Genomic DNA, 18,712 nt, shown 5'->3' on the forward strand with positions numbered 1-18,712 from the left:
TTTGAAGCCACCAGCAGTGCCAATGCACTATGAGAGCTATGTCTCATTTCCAAAAATAGATGCCTGCCTGGCCATCAAATGATGTAGATGTTGATTCCCATAGGGAACCTAAAATATTTGTCCTGAATGAGTAAATTTATAATACCAACATAATGGTCCGTTATTGGACATTATAAATTTTCCAGCTATCTCATTCTTGGTTGCCTGCGTTTCGCCCTCATTTGCTAAGTTAGGCTCGTCGGTTGGGACTTAGTACACCACCCGAGACGCAAGGCTAGTGCATACCGTGGAGGCCACTGCATAGGCTATTTGAAGCCACCAGCAGTGCCAATGCACTATGAGAGCTATGTCTCATTTCCAAAAATAGATGCCTGCACTAGCCTTGCGTCTTGGGTGGTGTGCTAAGTCCCAACTGACGAGCCTAACTTAGCACACGAGGGCGAAACGCAGGCAACCAAGAATGAGTTAGCTGGAAAATTTATAATGTCCAATAACGGACCATTATATTGGTATTATAAATTTACTCATTCAGGACAAATATTTTAGGTTCCCTATGGGAATCAACATCTACATCATTGGATGGCCAGGCAGGCATCTATTTTTGGAAATGAGACATAGCTCTCATAGTGCATTGGCACTGCTGGTGGCTTCAAATAGCCTATGCAGTGGCCTCCACGGTATGCACTAGCCTTGCGTCTTGGGTGGTGTGCTAAGTTCCAACTGACGAGCCTAACTTAGCACACGAGGGCGAAACGCAGGCAACCAAGAATGAGTTAGCTGGAAAATTTATAATGTCCAATAACGGACCATTATATTAGTATTATAAATTTACTCATTCAGGACAAATATTTTAGGTTCCCTATGGGAATCAACATCTACATCATTTCTTAGAGTTCAGATTCATCCTCTGAATCAAATAAACTTCATTGATCAGCCTGGAATGAAGGTTCTTTTGACCAATGACATGAAACCTATAGATTATTTTTGCTTGCTTGCAGATGACAGGAAGACAAGTGATGTTCACATCCAAGTTGAGATGGGTGAAAGTTGCGAGATAACAGATAGCTCGACCTTGAAGTTCATTGAGATTGCTAATACTGTAACCCTTTGCAATAATAATAATAATGTTATTGGTTTTACATCACGTTAACTACTTTTATGGTTTTTGGAGATGCCAAGATGCTGAAACTTTCTCCTGCAGGGGTTCTTTAACATGCTGGTGAATCTACCGACATGAGACTGATGTATTCGAGCACCTTCAAATACCACCGGACTGAGCCGGAATCGAACCCATCAGACTGAGCTCATATGGCAAAGCACTCTACTGCCTGAGCTACTCAACCCTAACCCTTTGCCCTTTGTGCCTATGGGTTTATGTGTTCAGTGTTCTGATGAGAAACTTGAGATGTAGAAGGAAAAATATCTTAAATCATTAACAAATGAAGACAAAATTAAAATACTTGAAGTAGACACAATAAAATTGTCCCCAGGAGAAACATATTAATGATCTTTCACCATATTTTAAAAGTGGCAACCCTCGACAAGATATTAACATTCACAGCCCACCTCTCTCTTTTCTGCTTAGTTTTTCTCCAGGAATCCGGACCACTCTTCATTCTTTTCCTTTTACTTTCCACAACAGGAGTAATATTCTCCACAATCCTAATACACTGTATTCAGAGCACAAAACTGCATGAGATACTAATATAGTTCAAGAACAACTGACATAAACCACGGGTAAATTGTAGAATGAAGTCACATGTTGAAAGTATCCTTTTCTATTGGTTGATTGTATAATGGGGACGAGGCGAATTATGGAACAATAGCCTAACTTTGGTATCAGATTTCTGTGGGAAAAGGTATGTTTTGATGCCTACTTTCATGATAGAATTATCACAAACCTAACCAAGAAGGCAATGCTACCTCTAACTCATTTCTTAATAAATTAGAGGAGACTAGTTCTGGAACAGACTGCCTCACATATTACAGCTATTGATTTGGTCTGCATACAGGCTGTTGCTGCGAGGCTGGCTAGGTTAGAGCTGTCAAATACTATCTCATCTGACAAGAAGTCGCGGCAGCTTGTAAGTACGGCACGAGTAACTACTATGCTATTACCTACAAACATCAGCCATGACAGACAATGCGTGCTTGCTGAATGAATGCATATTCATTATCAGACTGCTCATTATGCAGTACAGATAGTAAATGTGTAACTTTCAATCCTTCATAAACAGGCCTACTAGAGTATCTGGTATAATAAAATCCTGTATTGATCATGCTTTGATTAAAAGTAAATTGAGAAATTACGGCATTCTGTCTATCATCTCTCAAAGTAAAATTTCAGATCATTATCCTATAATAATAAGCCTCAACATTCAAAATGCCTCAGTCCCTATAATATACCACATTTGCACGCGGCTGTGAGCTTGCATCCGGGAGATAGTAGGTTCGAATCCCACTATCGGCAGCCCTGAAGATGGTTTTCCGTGGTTTCCCATTTTCACACCAGGCAAATGCTGGGGCTGTACCTTAATTAAGGCCACGGCCGCTTCCTTCCAACTGCTAGACCTTTCCTATCCCATCGTCGCCATAAGACCTATCTGTGTCGGTGCGACGTAAAGCCCCTAGCAAAAAAAAAAAAAAAATTTGGAAATTAAAGTACAGTACAGGAAATATAGTAACGAACTAAATTATCTAATTGTGAAAACGAAAATGGAGTATTATAGGAATCTGATCAATCGCAATTCAAATAACCAGGGTAAGGTCTGGGGCATAGTCAATGAAATGACATGAAGGTCAGTTAGAAATGAAGAGATTAAGGAAATCAGATATAATGGTGAAGTTTTTAAAGATGACTTACATATTTCTAATAAATTTAACAATTATTTCATTAACAAAACCATTGAGAAAGGAAAGCATCACAGACATTTCCGACTCCACATTAAATGTCACTTGCAACCCCCATACTTGTTTCCTTGCACCGGTAACAGAATACGACCTGAAGAGATGTTTGAATGAAATAGATGAAAACAAAGCTGTAGGAAGAGACAATATTTCGGGTCAAATTATTAAAGATAATGTAGAGTCATTAAAGGAACTGTTGCTGAATATTATCAATGATTCATTCACCTTAGGTTACTTTCCAAAGCAGCTTAAAACAACAATAGTGAAACCCCTTCACAAGTCCGGAAATATTTATGACATTAGAAATTACAGACCCATTTTGATAACCACAACAATATCAAAAATATTCAGGAAATGCTTAAAGAACAATATTTACCAATTTTTAGAGAAACACCACAGACACTTGCCCAGACAGTTTGGATTCATTAAAAATCTCGGAACGACTGATGCCATATCCACCTTAATCAAGAGAATATATGAAAATTTTAAGTCTTCTCCGCTCTCCAGAAGGATATTTCTGAACCTTGAGAAGGCACTCGAGAGTGTGTCACACTGCTTGCTTCTCCAGAAATTGGAAAAATATGGCTTTAGGGGTAAGGTACTGGATTTGCTTGAGAGTTACTTGACCTATCGAGTACGGTATGTCAAAATTAATCAATCTCTAAGCGCACCAATGAAGATAATAAAGGGTGTCCCACAAGGCACAGTATTAGGTCCATTATTGTTTATTCTGTTTGTTAATGATCTAGAGATGGCAATAGCAAATGACAAACATACGCACATCGTAACATATGCAAATGATACAGTCATTTACACATTTGAGGGTGATAGCTGGAATCTCACCAGACAGAGAGCAACTCAAGCACTGCTTAAAGTTAAAGTATGGTTAGATAATAAAGAATGGTTTTTAAACATTAAGAAGACAAAATTTATGAATTTTTCAATAACAGATACAAGGAACGATTTTAATGAATTGACTGTACACATCATCAACTGTAAATTTAATTGTAACTGCTACTAAATTTATAAAGTAAGTAATATTAAGTATTTGGGATTGGTAATTGATGAGAACATGAAATGGAAAAGTCACATTATCAGTTTATGAAATTGATATGTTTCACAATTTAAAATACATATCCATATGAAATTGTTAAGAGATGTTTATTATGCTTTAGTTCTGTCTGTTCTTAGCTACGGAATATTGGCATGGGGAGGAGCCTACAAAAATATAATCAATAAAATACCGGTTGATCAAAACCTTATATTACAAACAATGTACCAGAAAGAAAGATTATACCCAAGTAGTCAATTATATGCTGAAGCAAATATATTTAATGTAAAGCAGCTCTATGCCCTTGAAATATACAAATATATTAACAAAAACAAAAATATAATTGAGAGCATTAAATATCTATATTCAGCACTCAGTAAGATGTACCACTATTGCATGTTATACAAACCCAGACTTAGCATAACAAAACGCAGTTTCTTGTACTTCATTCCAAAATTCTGTACTGTCCTTTCAAATTCTTCACAGACTTCTTCATTAAGCCAGAAATTGAGTCTTAAGCGTCTTAAATCCTTTGTCATGGATAATAAAACTGTTATTGAAGAAATAAGTAAATGAAAATATCACGTCATATTTGATTTCTTTTCGATCCTCCACCATATGCTGTTGATCATGCCTATCATTCACTCATACCCATACTTGTACTTCAGGCATCATTGTTAAATATATTTCTTTCTACATAACTAACATTCAAAATTACCACACACAAGGTTTCACCTTACGTGGTATTTTACTGAAATCCTGACTCGACTCTGTTCAGGTTGGTGTGATTTTGTTTTGTATAATTGTATATTTAATGTGTGAAAGAGATAGTTACAAGTTCAATGTATTTTAAGTATTAATATGGTAATACTACTACTACTACTACTACTACTACTACTGTAATATATGTAAGAGTTAGTTACAAGATTAATTTTTTGCAACTATGAATGTTATTAGAAGAGTTATTTATATAAGAAACAGAGTCCTGTAAATATGTAAACAACGTAATGAGTGAATAAATACTACTACTACTGTATAGAGTAGTAAGTAAGTTACACGACTGTGACCAGGGGAAAAAACTAGTTCATAATTGAACTACCACTTCAAAAGTTCACGACAGCACCTCAGTTCACAAGAGTCGCCATGGACGGAACAGATTTTTATTGTCAGACCTTGAGATTTGAGATAGGCGCCTCCACAGCAACCATGCTTACCCCTCATACCTCTTAACCCGCATCTACATGTCTTCTCATCATATGACCATAGTAAAATGATGAAAGCTATAGAAGATCTGTACATGGAAGTTACTCATATATGCACGATTAAAGTAAAGGAAGACTTAAAGATAGGAAAGATACATTTAAATATTGGACTTAAGCAGGGATGTAAATTATCATCAATATTGTTCATAACCTTTATTGATGATGTTTTGGATAATGAAGGGAAGGAGAACAGGACAAGCCCATGTCTGAACAATCTGACATCAGTCAGTATACAAAACAGTATCAAGAAAACTGCAGAAAATGGAATTTGAAAATTGACATTAAAAAACAAATGTAAAGGTATATAAAAAGAAATAAATCAAAGAAAAATGAAAGGTGGTAGTTAGAAGGCATAGAATATGAAATGGTCATTAAAATAGAGCACTTAGGAATTATAATTACATCAAATGGAATGTGGAATCAACAAATAGGACGAGCTAAACTGAATGGGATGGCCACTCTGTGTAGCATGATGTGTTTGGAAAGATGCCAAATACTGAATATAAACTACATAAAAGTATTTTAAATGCCCTTGTGATATCAAGAGCATTGTATGGGGCAGAAATATGGGGTATTGAAGTTGATACAAAAAGAACTAGATCTAATTAGTAATAAATTCTGCAAAATAATCATGGATCTACCAGAATGTTCAGCTAATAGTGGAGTTAGAATACTAAGTGAGGATATAAGTATACATGTAGATATAGCTAGAAAGGTAGTAAAATACGGGTTGAGATTAAAAAAGGGAGAGTTGAAAAGGAAATCTTGAATTCACTATACCAACACAAGATGAAACATTTAAATAATTATTACTGGCATATAAAAGTTTAAAAGATCCTTGACTAAATAGGAATGGGAGAATACTGGAATAGAGAGATTCAGAACAAATTGAGAAGTAAAGACTGGCTAAGGAGTGCAAGTGTAAGAACTGTGGGTGTGGACAGGCATTAAGGAGTATGAGGGAGGAGTTGGAGAGTTTGAGGTAGATAATTAGGATTCTCTCAGAAGACAGGAAGGAAGGTAGGCCTCCCTCAAACAATATACAGGATACAGTAGGTGTAAAAGAGGGATGGGAAGGATAGGGGAGAATTGTAGAAGACAGATGGTCTAATGTTCTAAGGGGAAGGAGATTGCAGGCTAATGGCTCAATTCAGGATCAGAACTCAGGACAGGCAGTACAAGTCACTGCAGGTAGAACAGAGGGAAGGTGAGGAACAGCGAACTGTTGCTGAGAAGTGTAGAAGTAGGAGGAAGGGAAAAGGTAGGAAAGGGAAATGTAGAGTAAAGGATAGGAAAAGTCAGGTGGAACATGGTCATGGGAGGGAAAAGTAGCTTCTGCAGCTGTCAGTAAAGATAGGGCTGAGAAAGAGGGGAGGCAATCAAATGAGGTGGGTAGGGTTGAGTCTCTGGTCATGGGGGATTCCATAGTTAGACATGTGGGGAGAGTGTGTGGAGAAAAGGGAATCAGGGTAGGCTGTTATCGAGAAATTAGGTTGAGGCAGATGTTGAAGAAAGTAGAAGAGAAGGAGGAGGGGAAGGAGAAGGTGGTTGTGTTTCACGTTGGTACAACAACGTAAGGCAGTCTAGTATAAGTACCAACATGGTTGGGGATGTGTGGGATCTGGTAAATGCAGCACAGGTGAACTTTAAGAAAGCGGAGATTGTTATCAGTGGAATACTGTGTAGGAAGGATAATGACTGGAGGGTGATTAGGGATTTAAATGAGACTATAGAGTGGATACGTGGAAAACTGGGAGTGAGATTTCTACATCCTAATGGATGGGTAGGAGTTAGGGATCTGCGCTCAGATGGCCTTCACTTAAACCGCAGTGGTACATATAAGTTAGGAAATTTGTTTGGAAGAGTTATATGGAGGTACATTCAGGGAAACAGGGTGGTCTAGGGAGCGGTGATAAGGGTATAGGGATCTGGAAGTCAAGTAGGAACGACATAAAAATTTTAGTATTGAACTGTAGAAGAATTATAAAGAAACAAATAGATTTAAGTCATTTAATAGTTATATACTTACCAGATATTGTAATAGGAGTTGAATCATGGCTGAGAAGTGATATAATGGATGCAGAAATTTTCTCACAGAACTGGAGTGTGTATTATAGAGATACAATAGAAATGGTAAGAGGGGGGGCGGGGGGGGGTATTCATTCTGGTGAAAGAAGAATTTGTAAACTACGAAATAGTTAAAGATGACAAACATGAAATTCTAGGTGTAAGGCTCATTTCAGAAGATAATAGGCAACTTGATGTCTTTGCAGTATACAGACCGGGAAAGGGTAGCGCTGACGCTGATACAGAATTATTTGATAAGATAATCAGCTATGTGGGAAACGACATGGAAAGGAATGTGATTGTAGCGGGAGATCTGAATTTTACACGTTAGATCTGAATTTACCGAACGTCAACTGGGAAGGTATTGCGAATGACAGGAAGCATGACCAACAAACGGCAAATATGTTAATATGGGAAGGACAGCTGATTCACAGAGTGATGGAACCAATTAGAGGGTAGAATATCCTGGACGTAGTGCTGGTAAAACCAGGTGAGCTCTATAGAGAATCCGAAATAATGGATGGTATTAGTGATCATGGAACAGTTTTTGTCGTAGTTAAAAATGAATGTGATATGGAGGAAGGTCTTAAAAGTAGGACTATTAGGCAGTACCATATGGCTAATAAAGCAGGCATGAGGGAGTTTTAAGAAAGTAACTATGATCGGTGGAAAACAGTAAATAAAAATGTAAACTGACTCCGGGATGGGTTTAAAGGAATTGTTGAGGAATGTAAAAACAGGTTTGTACCATTAAAGGTGGTAAGGACCCACCTTATTATAGTAGAGAAATAAAGTGACTAAGAAGGAGGTGCAGATTACAAAGAAATAGATTTAGAAATGGCTGTGAAAGTAAGGAGAAATTGAAGGAACTTAGTAGGAAACTGAATCTAGCAAAGAAGTCAGCAAAGGATAACATGATGGCTATCATAATAATTGGCAGTCATTCAAATTTTAGTGAAAAATGGAAGGGAATGTACAGGTATCATTAATGAACAAGGGGAGTGTGCATGTAAGGATCTTCAAAAGGCAGAAGTATTCAGTCAGCAGTATGTAAAGATTGTTGGTTACAAGGATAATGTCCAGGTAGAGGAGGTGACTAATACTAAAGAAGTATTAATACAGTATAAGTCCGTTATAGCGAGAATTCATAACAGCGGATATGTACTCGCTATAACGGATTGTCGTTATATCCGATTTTTGTATAAAAGTCGGAAAACCCTTCGTGCACTTTAAAATCGGTATGAAATGGCAATCAGTTTGTTCAACACTTGCGTTTCCGCAGATGATATCCACACTACGGCTTACTTGTTTGTTATTTTTCGTAATCCGATACGACGTGAAAGTGTATGTTTAATTACATTCTGAAAAAAATATAGTACCCGTACCGTATTTCTTCGAATCCAAGACGAATCCCACTTTTTCCTTCAAAAAATTTAAATCAGGCTCAAAAAGAAGTTCGTAAAATCATATGAATGCCTTCTTGTACAGTAGGCCTACGCATTTTTAGACGCCAAACTTTGACTTTCGTTACGCCGGTTTTCTTTTTTTTTTTTTTTTTTTTTTTTGGCTGCACAATTATTCTTTATTTCCGCGGGTTTAAGGACCATTAACTTAACATTGGCATCATAATACCGAAGAGAACTCGTTGAAAATTTTCCGGAATTACCTATTCCATGCGTCTCTACAATACAACGATCCATCAGAAAATTATTCTTGCTGTCTATAAAACTGTTACTTTTACGCAGCGTCAGATATAACCGGCTACCGCTAAACGCACGTCTCGCTTGTCGGGTTCGGCCAAATTCAGCGGCTAGCGATGTATAGGCCTAATCGCGAACGTTGATAGTCAACGAACGAGTTTATTGCGCCACGGTTTGGCCATTCCGCCCTTGCGTTTTTTGTGCTCATACCTCACAATTTCATCTTCGACTTCTTTAAAGCGTCCTTGTTGCAGACCAACGAATGCAATTTTTGTACAGTACGCATTTTTTTTAGCTCTTTGTCTTCATGCTAACGCCAAATATTGGCTTTAGTTAGGCCTATGCCGTATTTTCTTGCGGCTGCACAATTATTCTACATTTCCGAGTGTTTAACATTAACTTAAAATTGGCATCATGATATCGACTAGAACCCGTTGTAAATTGCCGGCAATACCTTTTCCACGTATCTTTACAATACGACTATCCGTCACGAAAATATTCCTGCTGTCTATAAACCTTAATTTTACTAAGCGTCAAGTACAATAGACGCGTTATGACTCCGCCACTGAGTAGCTATGGCTTTTCTAAGAATGTTTTGATGCCATTCTGCAGATTTGAGAAATACACAGGCACTGTACAATCATTGTCGCGGCAAGCGATGTGTAGTAAAGAGGCGGTCGTTTATTGTCAACGAGTTCTGTGCGCGTGTGAAAAGAAGCAGGGTGGTTACCGCGGTAGTTGCCAGTGAGTGGTATCCATTAACTTACAGTTAGGCCGCGAATGCAAGACAACCCTTGAGTTTTCGCACGAGATTCTGAGGAAAAAAGTATTGGATTCGGAGAAATACGGTAGCCTATCACTCAAGAGATTTCTGTAGCAAACACCTCAGCTTTCTTCTTCAAACAGCGTCACCTAACCTAACTGTATATGTAGCCTATCATGAAAACATATTTGAAACGCATGTAGAGAAATAAACTCCTCGCGAAAAATTACACATGTAAATAGCCGTAACCAGACGCGAGAAGATATAAAATATCCTCTGAAATCAGTGATGTACTCTGCCATATCTTGAGGTGCATCACATTCTTACTTAATTTCCGTATATAACATTAAAATGAAGATATCGTTTACTTCAGTCTTTATTTTGAACGAGTTAACAACTGCTATCGGCCACGTTATTTACGCATTTATTACGAAAACGTGTTATCCTCTTTCATTTCGAATTTTCTTCAGAGAACAGCAGTCTATGGGTATTACTAATTAACTCCAACATCGCCTTTGAATGTCAACGAGAGAACTCGCAAATGCACAAAGTGAGAAAACTATACCGTACCGAAGATGATCGATCGCATTTTGTTGCAAACGTTTCAGTTTTCTTATTCAAACAGCGTCACGTATCCCAACTTGACGTATGATGAAAACACACTTCAAGCGCCAGTAAAGAAATTATACCTTTCTCGCTATGAATTTTCATAATAGTCTTTCCGTAATTTAACCAGATGCGACAAAATAAAAATTAACCTTTGAAATCAATTAAGCACTCTGCGATATCTCGAGGTGTATCCCATTCTTATTTAATTGCAGTATTTAGCCTCAAAATTAAGCGGCCGTTTAATCAGCCTTAATTTTTAACGAGTTAACAACCGTTATCGGACACATTATTTACGCATTTATTACGAAAAAATGTTCTCTTTCATTTCGAATTTTCTTTACGGAACAGCTGTCGACAGATATTACTAATCGACTCCGACATCGCCTTCGAATGTCGACGAGAGAAATCGCTAGCGCACATAGCGAGGAAATGATGCTGAAGGTAATCGATCGCATTAACCGAAGGACAATACACAGTTTAATATAGGAATTTTGAAGGGACAGAAAAAAGTCGTCGCTAAAACGGATTTCTCGTTATATGCCGTACTCGTTATAGCAGACTTCTACTGTATTTACATACAATACCAGTGACATTTACAATAAGGTACCAAAGTTGACAACTAGAAAAGCAGCTGGAATTGATAAAATTTCTGGGGATATACTATAGACAATGGGTTGAGATATAGTACCATATCTGAAGTACTTAGTTGATTATTGTCTGCGTGAAGGAGCTATACCAACAGAATGGAGAGTTGCTAAAGTAGCCCCTGTGTAGAAAGGAAAGGGTGATGGACATAAAGCTGAAAATTACAGGCCAGTAAGTTTGACATGCATTGTGTGTAAGCTTTGGAAAGGCATTCTTTCTGATTATATAAGACATGTCTGTGAAATTAATAACTGGTTCAATAGAAGGCAGTTTGGTTTTAGGAAAGGTTATTCCACTGAAGCTCAACTTGTAGGATTCCAGCAAGATACAGCAGATATCTTGAATTCAGGAGGTCAAATTGACTGTATCGCAATTGACCTGTGTAAAGAATTTGATAGGGTGGATCGTCGGAGACTACTGACAAAAATGAGTGCAATTGGACTAGACAAAAGAGTGACTGAATGGGTTGCTATATTTCTAGAAAATAGAACTCAGATAATTAGAGTAGGCAAAGCTTTATCTGACCCTGTAATAATTAAGAGGAGAATTCCTCACGGCAGTATTATTGAACCTTTACGTTTACTTACATATATAAATGATATGAGTAAAGAAGTAGAATCAGAGATAAGGCTTTTTGCAAATGATCTTATTCTCTATAGACTAATAAATAATTTATAAGATTGTGAGCAACTGGAAAATTACCTCAATAATGTTGTGAGATGGACAGCAGGCAATGGTATTATGATAAACGGGGTTAAGAGTCAGGTTTTGACTTTCACAAATAGGAAAAGTTCTCTCAATTTTAATTACTGTGTTGATGGGGTGAAAGTTCCTTATGGGGACCATTGTAATTACCTCAATGATAATATAAGGGAAGATCTTCATTGGGGTAAACACATAAATGGGATTGTAAATAAAGGGTACAGATCTTGGCACATGGTTATGAACCCTGTAGAGGGGATATAAGTCTCTGGTAAGACCCCAACTAGAGTATGGTTTTCGTGTATGGGACCCTCACCAGGATTACTTAATTCAAGAACTGGAAAAAATACAAAGATAAGCAGCCCAATTTGTTCTGGGTGATTTCTGACAAAAGAGTAGCATTACAAAATTCTTGCAAAGTTTGGGCTGGGAAGACTTGTGAGAAAGAAGACAAGCTGCTCGACTAATGTCCAAAAACTTACCATTTATATTGGTATTATAAGTGGTATATTCCGAGCTGCAAGCAGAGAGATGGTGTGGAACGACATTAGTAGATGAATAAGTTTGAGTGGTGTCTTTAAAAGTAAGAGAGATCAAAATATGAAGATAAAGTTTGAATTCAAGTGGACAAATTGGGGCAAATATTCATTTGTAGGAAGGAAAGTTAGGGATTGGAATAACTTTTCAAGGGAGATGTTCATTAAATTTCCATTGAAATCATTTAAGAAAAGTCTAGGAAAACAACAGATAGGGAATCTGCCACCTGGGCGACTTCCCTAAGTGCAGATCAGTATTGATTGATTGATTGATTGATTGATTGATTGATTGATTGATTGATTGATTGATTGATTGATTGATTGATTGAACTCCTCTGATGAGGTTGACGCCATGAAGGGCATTCAGTCATAAAACTTGTCACAAAGATTCATCTCACTTCATAGCCAGTCCCATTCAGAAACGGGACAATTGTTTGACAGACAGACAGACAGACAGACAGACATACTGTACATACATACATACATACATACATACATACATACATACATACATACATACATACATACATACATTCATTTAATAGGATTAAATGGTCTACTGTATCAAAAGCTGTTCTTAGATCAAATGGAAGGTTCAGAAGAAATATTTTCCTGTTTAGTAAAAGGGTCGACAGCAGCACATTTTGATGCTTATATAAAATGCTATTTTTCTCTAAAGAGGTATATAATCAGACTTTCACACATTTTCTGAGGTAGTAAATAAAATGGGTAAAATGTTTCCATGATTGCTAAATATTTTATTTGTGTTGTGTTTGAGTCATCAGTCCATAGACTGGTTTGATGCAGCCCTCCACGCCACCCTATCCTGTGCTAACCTTTTCATTTCTATGTAACTATTGCATCCTACATCTGCTCTAATCTGCTTGTCATATTCATACCTTCGTCTATCCCTACCGTTCTTACCACCTACACTTCCTTCAAAAACCAACTGAACAAGTCCTGGGTGTCTTAAGATGTGTCCTATCATTCTATCTCTTCTTCTCGTCAAATTTAGCCAAATCAATCTCCTCTCGCCAATTCGATTCAGTATCTCTTCATTCGTGATTCGATCTATCCATCTCACCTTCAGCATTCTTCTGTAACACCACATTTCAAAAGCTTCTATTCTCTTTCTTTCTGAGCTAGTTATCATCCATGTTTCACTTCCATACAATGCCACGCTCCACACAAAAGTCTTCAAAAACATCTTTCTAATTCCGATATCAATGTTTGAAGTGAGCAAATTTCTTTTCTTAAGAAAGCTCTTCCTTGCTTGTGCTAGTCTACATTTTATGTCCTTCTTACTTCTGCCATCGTTAGTTATTTTACTACCTAAGTAACAATATTCGTCTACTTCCTTTAAGACTTCATTTCCTAATCTAATGTTTCCTACATCACCTGCCTTCGTTCGACTGCACTCCATTACTTTTGTTTTGGACTTATTTATTTTCATCTTGTACTCCTTACCCAAGACTTCATCCATACCATTCAGCAACTTCTCGAGATCTTCTGCAGTCTCAGATAAAATAACAATATCATCGGCAAATCTCAAGGTTTTGATTTCCTCTCCTTGGACTATGATTCCCTTTCCAAATTTCTCTTTGATTTCCTTTACTGCCTGTTCTATGTAAACATTGAAAAGGAGAGGGGACAAATTGCAGCCTTGCCTCACTCCTTTCTGGATTACTGCTTCTTTTTCAAAGCCCTCGATTCTTATCACTGCAGACTGATTTTTATACAGATTGTAGATAATTCTTCGTTCTCGGTATCTGATCCCAATCATCTTCAGAATCTTAAATAGCTTGTTCCAATCAACATTATCAAATGCCTTTTCTATATCTACGAATGCCATGTACGTGGGCTTGTCCTTCTTGATTCGATCCTCTAAGATCAGACGTAAAGTCAGGATTGCTTCACGTGTTCCTACACTTCTTCTGAAGCCAAATTGATCTTCTCCCAACTCAGCTTCAGCTTGTTTTTCCATTCTTCTGTAAATAATACGTGTTAAAATTTTGCAGGCATGAGATACTAAACTAATGGTGCGGTAGTTTTCACACCTGTCAGCACCGGCTTTCTTGGGAATAGGTATAACAACATTCTTCCAAAAATTGGATGGGACTTCTCCTGTCACATACATCTTACACACTAAATGAAATAACCTTGCCATGCTGGTTTCTCCTAAGGCAGTCAGTAATTCAGAGGGAATGTCATCAATTCCAGGTGCCTTGTTCCTATTTAGGTCACTCACAGCTCTGTCAAACTCTGACCTCAAAATTGGGTCTCCCATTTCATCAGCATTAACAGCCTCTTCATGTTCCAGAACCAAATTATCTACATCTTTACCTTGATACAACTGTTGGATATGCTCCTGCCATCTTTCTGCTTTGTCTTCTTTCCCTAGAAGTGGCTTTCCATCTGAGCTCTTAATATTCATACACCTAGATTTCCTTTCTCCAAAGGTTTCCTTGATTTTCCTGTATGCAGCATCTACCTTTCCCAGTACCATACAGCCTTCAACATCCCTGCACTTCTCTTTCAGCCATTCTTCCTTAGCTACCATGCACTTTCTATCCACTTGATTCTTTAATCGCCTGTATTCTTTTCTGCCCTCTTCATTTCTAGCATTCTTGTATTTTCGTCGTTCATCAATCAGGTCTAGTATCTCCTGAGTTATCCATTGATTCTTAGTTGATCTTTTCTTCCTTTCTAACATTTCTTCAGCAGCCCTACTGGCTTCATTTTTCATGACTCTCCACTCTTCCTCTATAGTGTTTCCTTCAGCCTTTTCATTTAGTCCTTGTGCAACATGTTCCTTGAAGCAATCCCTCACACTCTTTTCTTTCAACTTGTCTAAATCCCATCTTTTTGCATTCTTTCCTTTCTTCAATTTCTTCAACTTCAGATGGCATTTCATGACCAACAAGTTGTGGTCAGAGTCGACGTCTGCTCCTGGGAAAGTTTTGTAATCCAGCACCTGGTTTCTGAATCTCTGCCTAATCATAATGCAGTCTATTTGATACCTTCCAGTGTCTCCAGGTCTCGTCCACGTATACAGCCGTCGTTTGTGGTGTTTGAACCAAGTATTAGCAAGCACTAAATTATGATGAGTGCAGAATTCAACCAGCCGACTTCCTCTTTCGTTCCTTTGTCCCAATCCAAATTCTCCTACTGTACTACCTTCTCGTCCTTGGCCTACCACTGCATTCCAGTCTCCCATCACAATTAGATTCTCGTTACCTTTTACATATTGTATTAAATCTTCTGTCTCCTCATATATTCTTTCGATTTCTTCATCATCCGCTGAACTAGTAGGCATATAGACCTGCACTATTGTGGTGGGCATTGGTTTGGTGTCTATCTTGACGTCAATAATTCTTTCACTATGTTGGTCGTAGTAGCTTACCCGCTGCCCTATTTTCTTATTCATTATTAAACCAACTCCTGCATTTCCCCTGTTTGATTTTGTGTTGATAATTCGGTAGTCGCCTGACCAAAAATCTTGTTCTTCCTGCCAACGTACTTCACTTATACCAACTACATCTAACTTTAGCCTATCCATCTCCCTTTTCAGATTTTTTAACCTACCACAACGATTCAAACTTCTAACATTCCACGCTCCGACTCGCAGAATGTCAGTATCCATCTTCCTGATGATCGCCCCCTCTCGTGTAGTCCCCACCCGGAGATCCGAATGGGGGACTAGTTTACCTCCGGAATATTTTACCCGGGAGGAAGCCATCATCAGTACATCATTCATACAGAAAGAGCTGCATGTCCTCGGGAGTTAGTTACGGCTGTAGTTTCCCGTTGCTTTCAGCCGTGTAGCAGTATCAACACAGCTAAGCCATGTTGAGTATTATTACAAGGCCGTATCAGTCAATCATCTAGACTGCCGCCCTTGCAACCACCGAAAGGCTGCTACCCCTCTTTCGATGAACCATTCGTTAGTCTGGTCTCTCAACAGATTCCCATCCGATATGGTTGCACCTGTGGCTCGGCTATCTGCATCATTGGGACACGCAAGCCTCCCCACCGCGGCAAGGTCACATGGTTCGCAGAGGAGGATATTTTATTTAACTCTGTAATTTATTTTTAGCTTTACCATAGAATTGCATGCCACAGTTCATTTTACATTTGAGACTCTTCATAAGTTTTACAAGGCTTCACTGTATCCGTAAGGATTCGGTGACATTGTCTTAAAATTTTTAATGAATTAGATAGACGTGAAAGTACTACTGTTTTGCTCTCCCTTTGTTATTGATATTGATTAAAGCTATCTTTCAATCTCTTGAAATGTTTCTTTTGTTCTAGGTTTTGTGGAGGAAGTGAACTCTGTGAGGCAGCATATAGTAAGTGAAATTCCTGCTGGACATAACCGTAACCCACCTGTGCTCGTACACTGCAGCGCCGGTGTTGGTCGAACTGGGGTTGTTATTCTGAGTGATTTACTCTTGTTTACACTTGACCATAATCAGGTAATAAGGCTCTTATTGTAATTGTACTCATAGATATGCAGGGACCATTTTATTTTGGGGTTGCTTCTTTTTAATTAAGAGCTCCAAAACTAGTTTTGATCTTGAATTTGAATGTGGGAATTCATATTCGGTTTGTCAGAAAGCTTTAACCCCTTGACGCCAACCTCAGTACATCATATAGACCTCATTTTCTTCACATGCTGCCAACTTCCATGTGTGGTGTATACTCTTGTAGGCCTACCTTCATTTTGTTCTAGCTTGTAAAGTGTTAAAGCTGTCAAGATCTTTGAAGCTGAAGATGTCTGCCTACCTTCTACATATGAATCACCCCAAATTTGTGTTTTTTTTTTTTTTTTTTTTTTTTTTCTGTCTATAGAGTTTGAAGTAATCTAATCTCTTTCTGGTTGAGAGTATACAGACTTAAATTTCTGCTTTATTCTAGCAGATGCGTATATCACTACACATCAGTTTCTTATGTAGATCAATAGTATAAATCACCATCTTTCCACTGGTATGCATGTTGAAATGATCTGGTGAGAATTCCTATAATTCATTCCATGCCTTGAAACCTCTTATGACTCGTAATTACTTGGCTCACTGTCACTTTGTAATGTGATATTGCATGGTGCAGAAGCATGGTGTGGTGCAGTTTGAATGGAAGTGAAGTAATTAAGTGTGAATAAATCAGACATTGTCATCACTACACCAGACTGAACTGAGCAAAGTGGAAGCGGACACATAACATAAGGAATGAGAGTCACTGGTGCGCAAGACCAAATAATAGATGTTGAAAATCACCCAAATACTCACCTTTTTATCGTGAGCTAATCGTCCCATTAACCCAGGATTTATGCTAAATGTCTCTTTGAACTATTGTTTCCAGTTCTTCTGCTCAAAGTTTCCGAGGCAGCGATTAACGTAGTTTTTACTGCATTGTGAATCAACCCATGAAAATACAAGAACATCACTTTCATTCTGTATAATATATAGAAGGTCTCTTCTATATCAGTAGACGATAAGGTAAAGTCAGTGAGTGTAAGCTACATTCTTTCGAGTCTGTTCTGTAAACGCTTGAAAATAATCTGAGCTAAACTGTTGCAACAGTGATTTTTTAAAGAAATCACTGCATTTTCGTAGTGTTCACACCTGAACCACCTCCGTCCACTGGGTAAAGCAGCACTCAAGTATTCCATGTCACTGAGGGGTTAATATTGTTAAGTCAAGTTTGTATTTTGTCAATGAGTGTTAAAGGACCCCTTTTGCCACCACTTTTCAGAGTTCCTGAAGGGCCTTCACAGCTACTGTAGCGGTCCCAGGGCCCTCGAAGTCCCCACTGTACTTCACCCCTACAGGCAGTCCCCTACTTGGGCTGTCCAAACTCCATAGACCAGGGGATGGAATTAATTTAATCACACACATTTTTTATTTACAATATAATGCACTGGTCGAATGCCCTCTAACATTTCATTTATTTTCTCTGTTGCTGTTTATTCTCTTCTTGAATATCTGTACAGGTTTTGGAAAAGGATCAAACACTATCCCTGGTAAACTGTTCCACTCCTTCGCGCCCTTCCCAATGAATGAAAATTTACCCTAATCGCTTTGGCTAAAATTCCTTCTAATTTTGTACTTGTGGTCAGTTCTGCCAATATAATTATTTTCCAACTAAAGCCTCCCACGGATATCTCCCCATGCTTCTTCTCCTGTATAGGCTCTGTATAATCCTATAAGTCTAGTTTTCTCCCTTCTCTTACTTAAAGTTTCCCACCCAAGTTCCTTTAACATTTCTGATACACTACTCTTTCTCCTGAAATCCCCTGTTACAAATCTTGCTGCTTTCCTCTGCACATAATCTAGTTCTTTTATTAGGTATTCTTGGTGAGGATCCCAAACACTGTTTGCATATTCCAATAATGGACGAACCATACTTAAGTAACTTTTTTCTTTTAATTCTTTGTTGCATCCTTTAAGTAGCCTCATTATGACATGTAACGA

At 38.0% G+C, this 18,712-nt stretch overlaps 1 protein-coding gene across 1 annotated transcript in view; it reads left to right on the forward strand.

The window, feature by feature from the left end:
• Pez (protein tyrosine phosphatase non-receptor pez) overlaps nt 1–18,712 on the forward strand; it is a 923,645-nt gene that overhangs the window by 876,017 nt on the left and 28,916 nt on the right. The window contains exon 20 of the mRNA XM_068226358.1: nt 16,554–16,717. Within this exon, the coding sequence (XP_068082459.1) occupies nt 16,554–16,717 (164 nt within the window). The remainder of the gene's footprint in view (nt 1–16,553; nt 16,718–18,712) is intronic.

Source organism: Anabrus simplex, chromosome 2 (assembly GCF_040414725.1).
Source record: "Anabrus simplex isolate iqAnaSimp1 chromosome 2, ASM4041472v1, whole genome shotgun sequence".
NCBI lineage: Eukaryota > Metazoa > Arthropoda > Insecta > Orthoptera > Tettigoniidae > Anabrus > Anabrus simplex.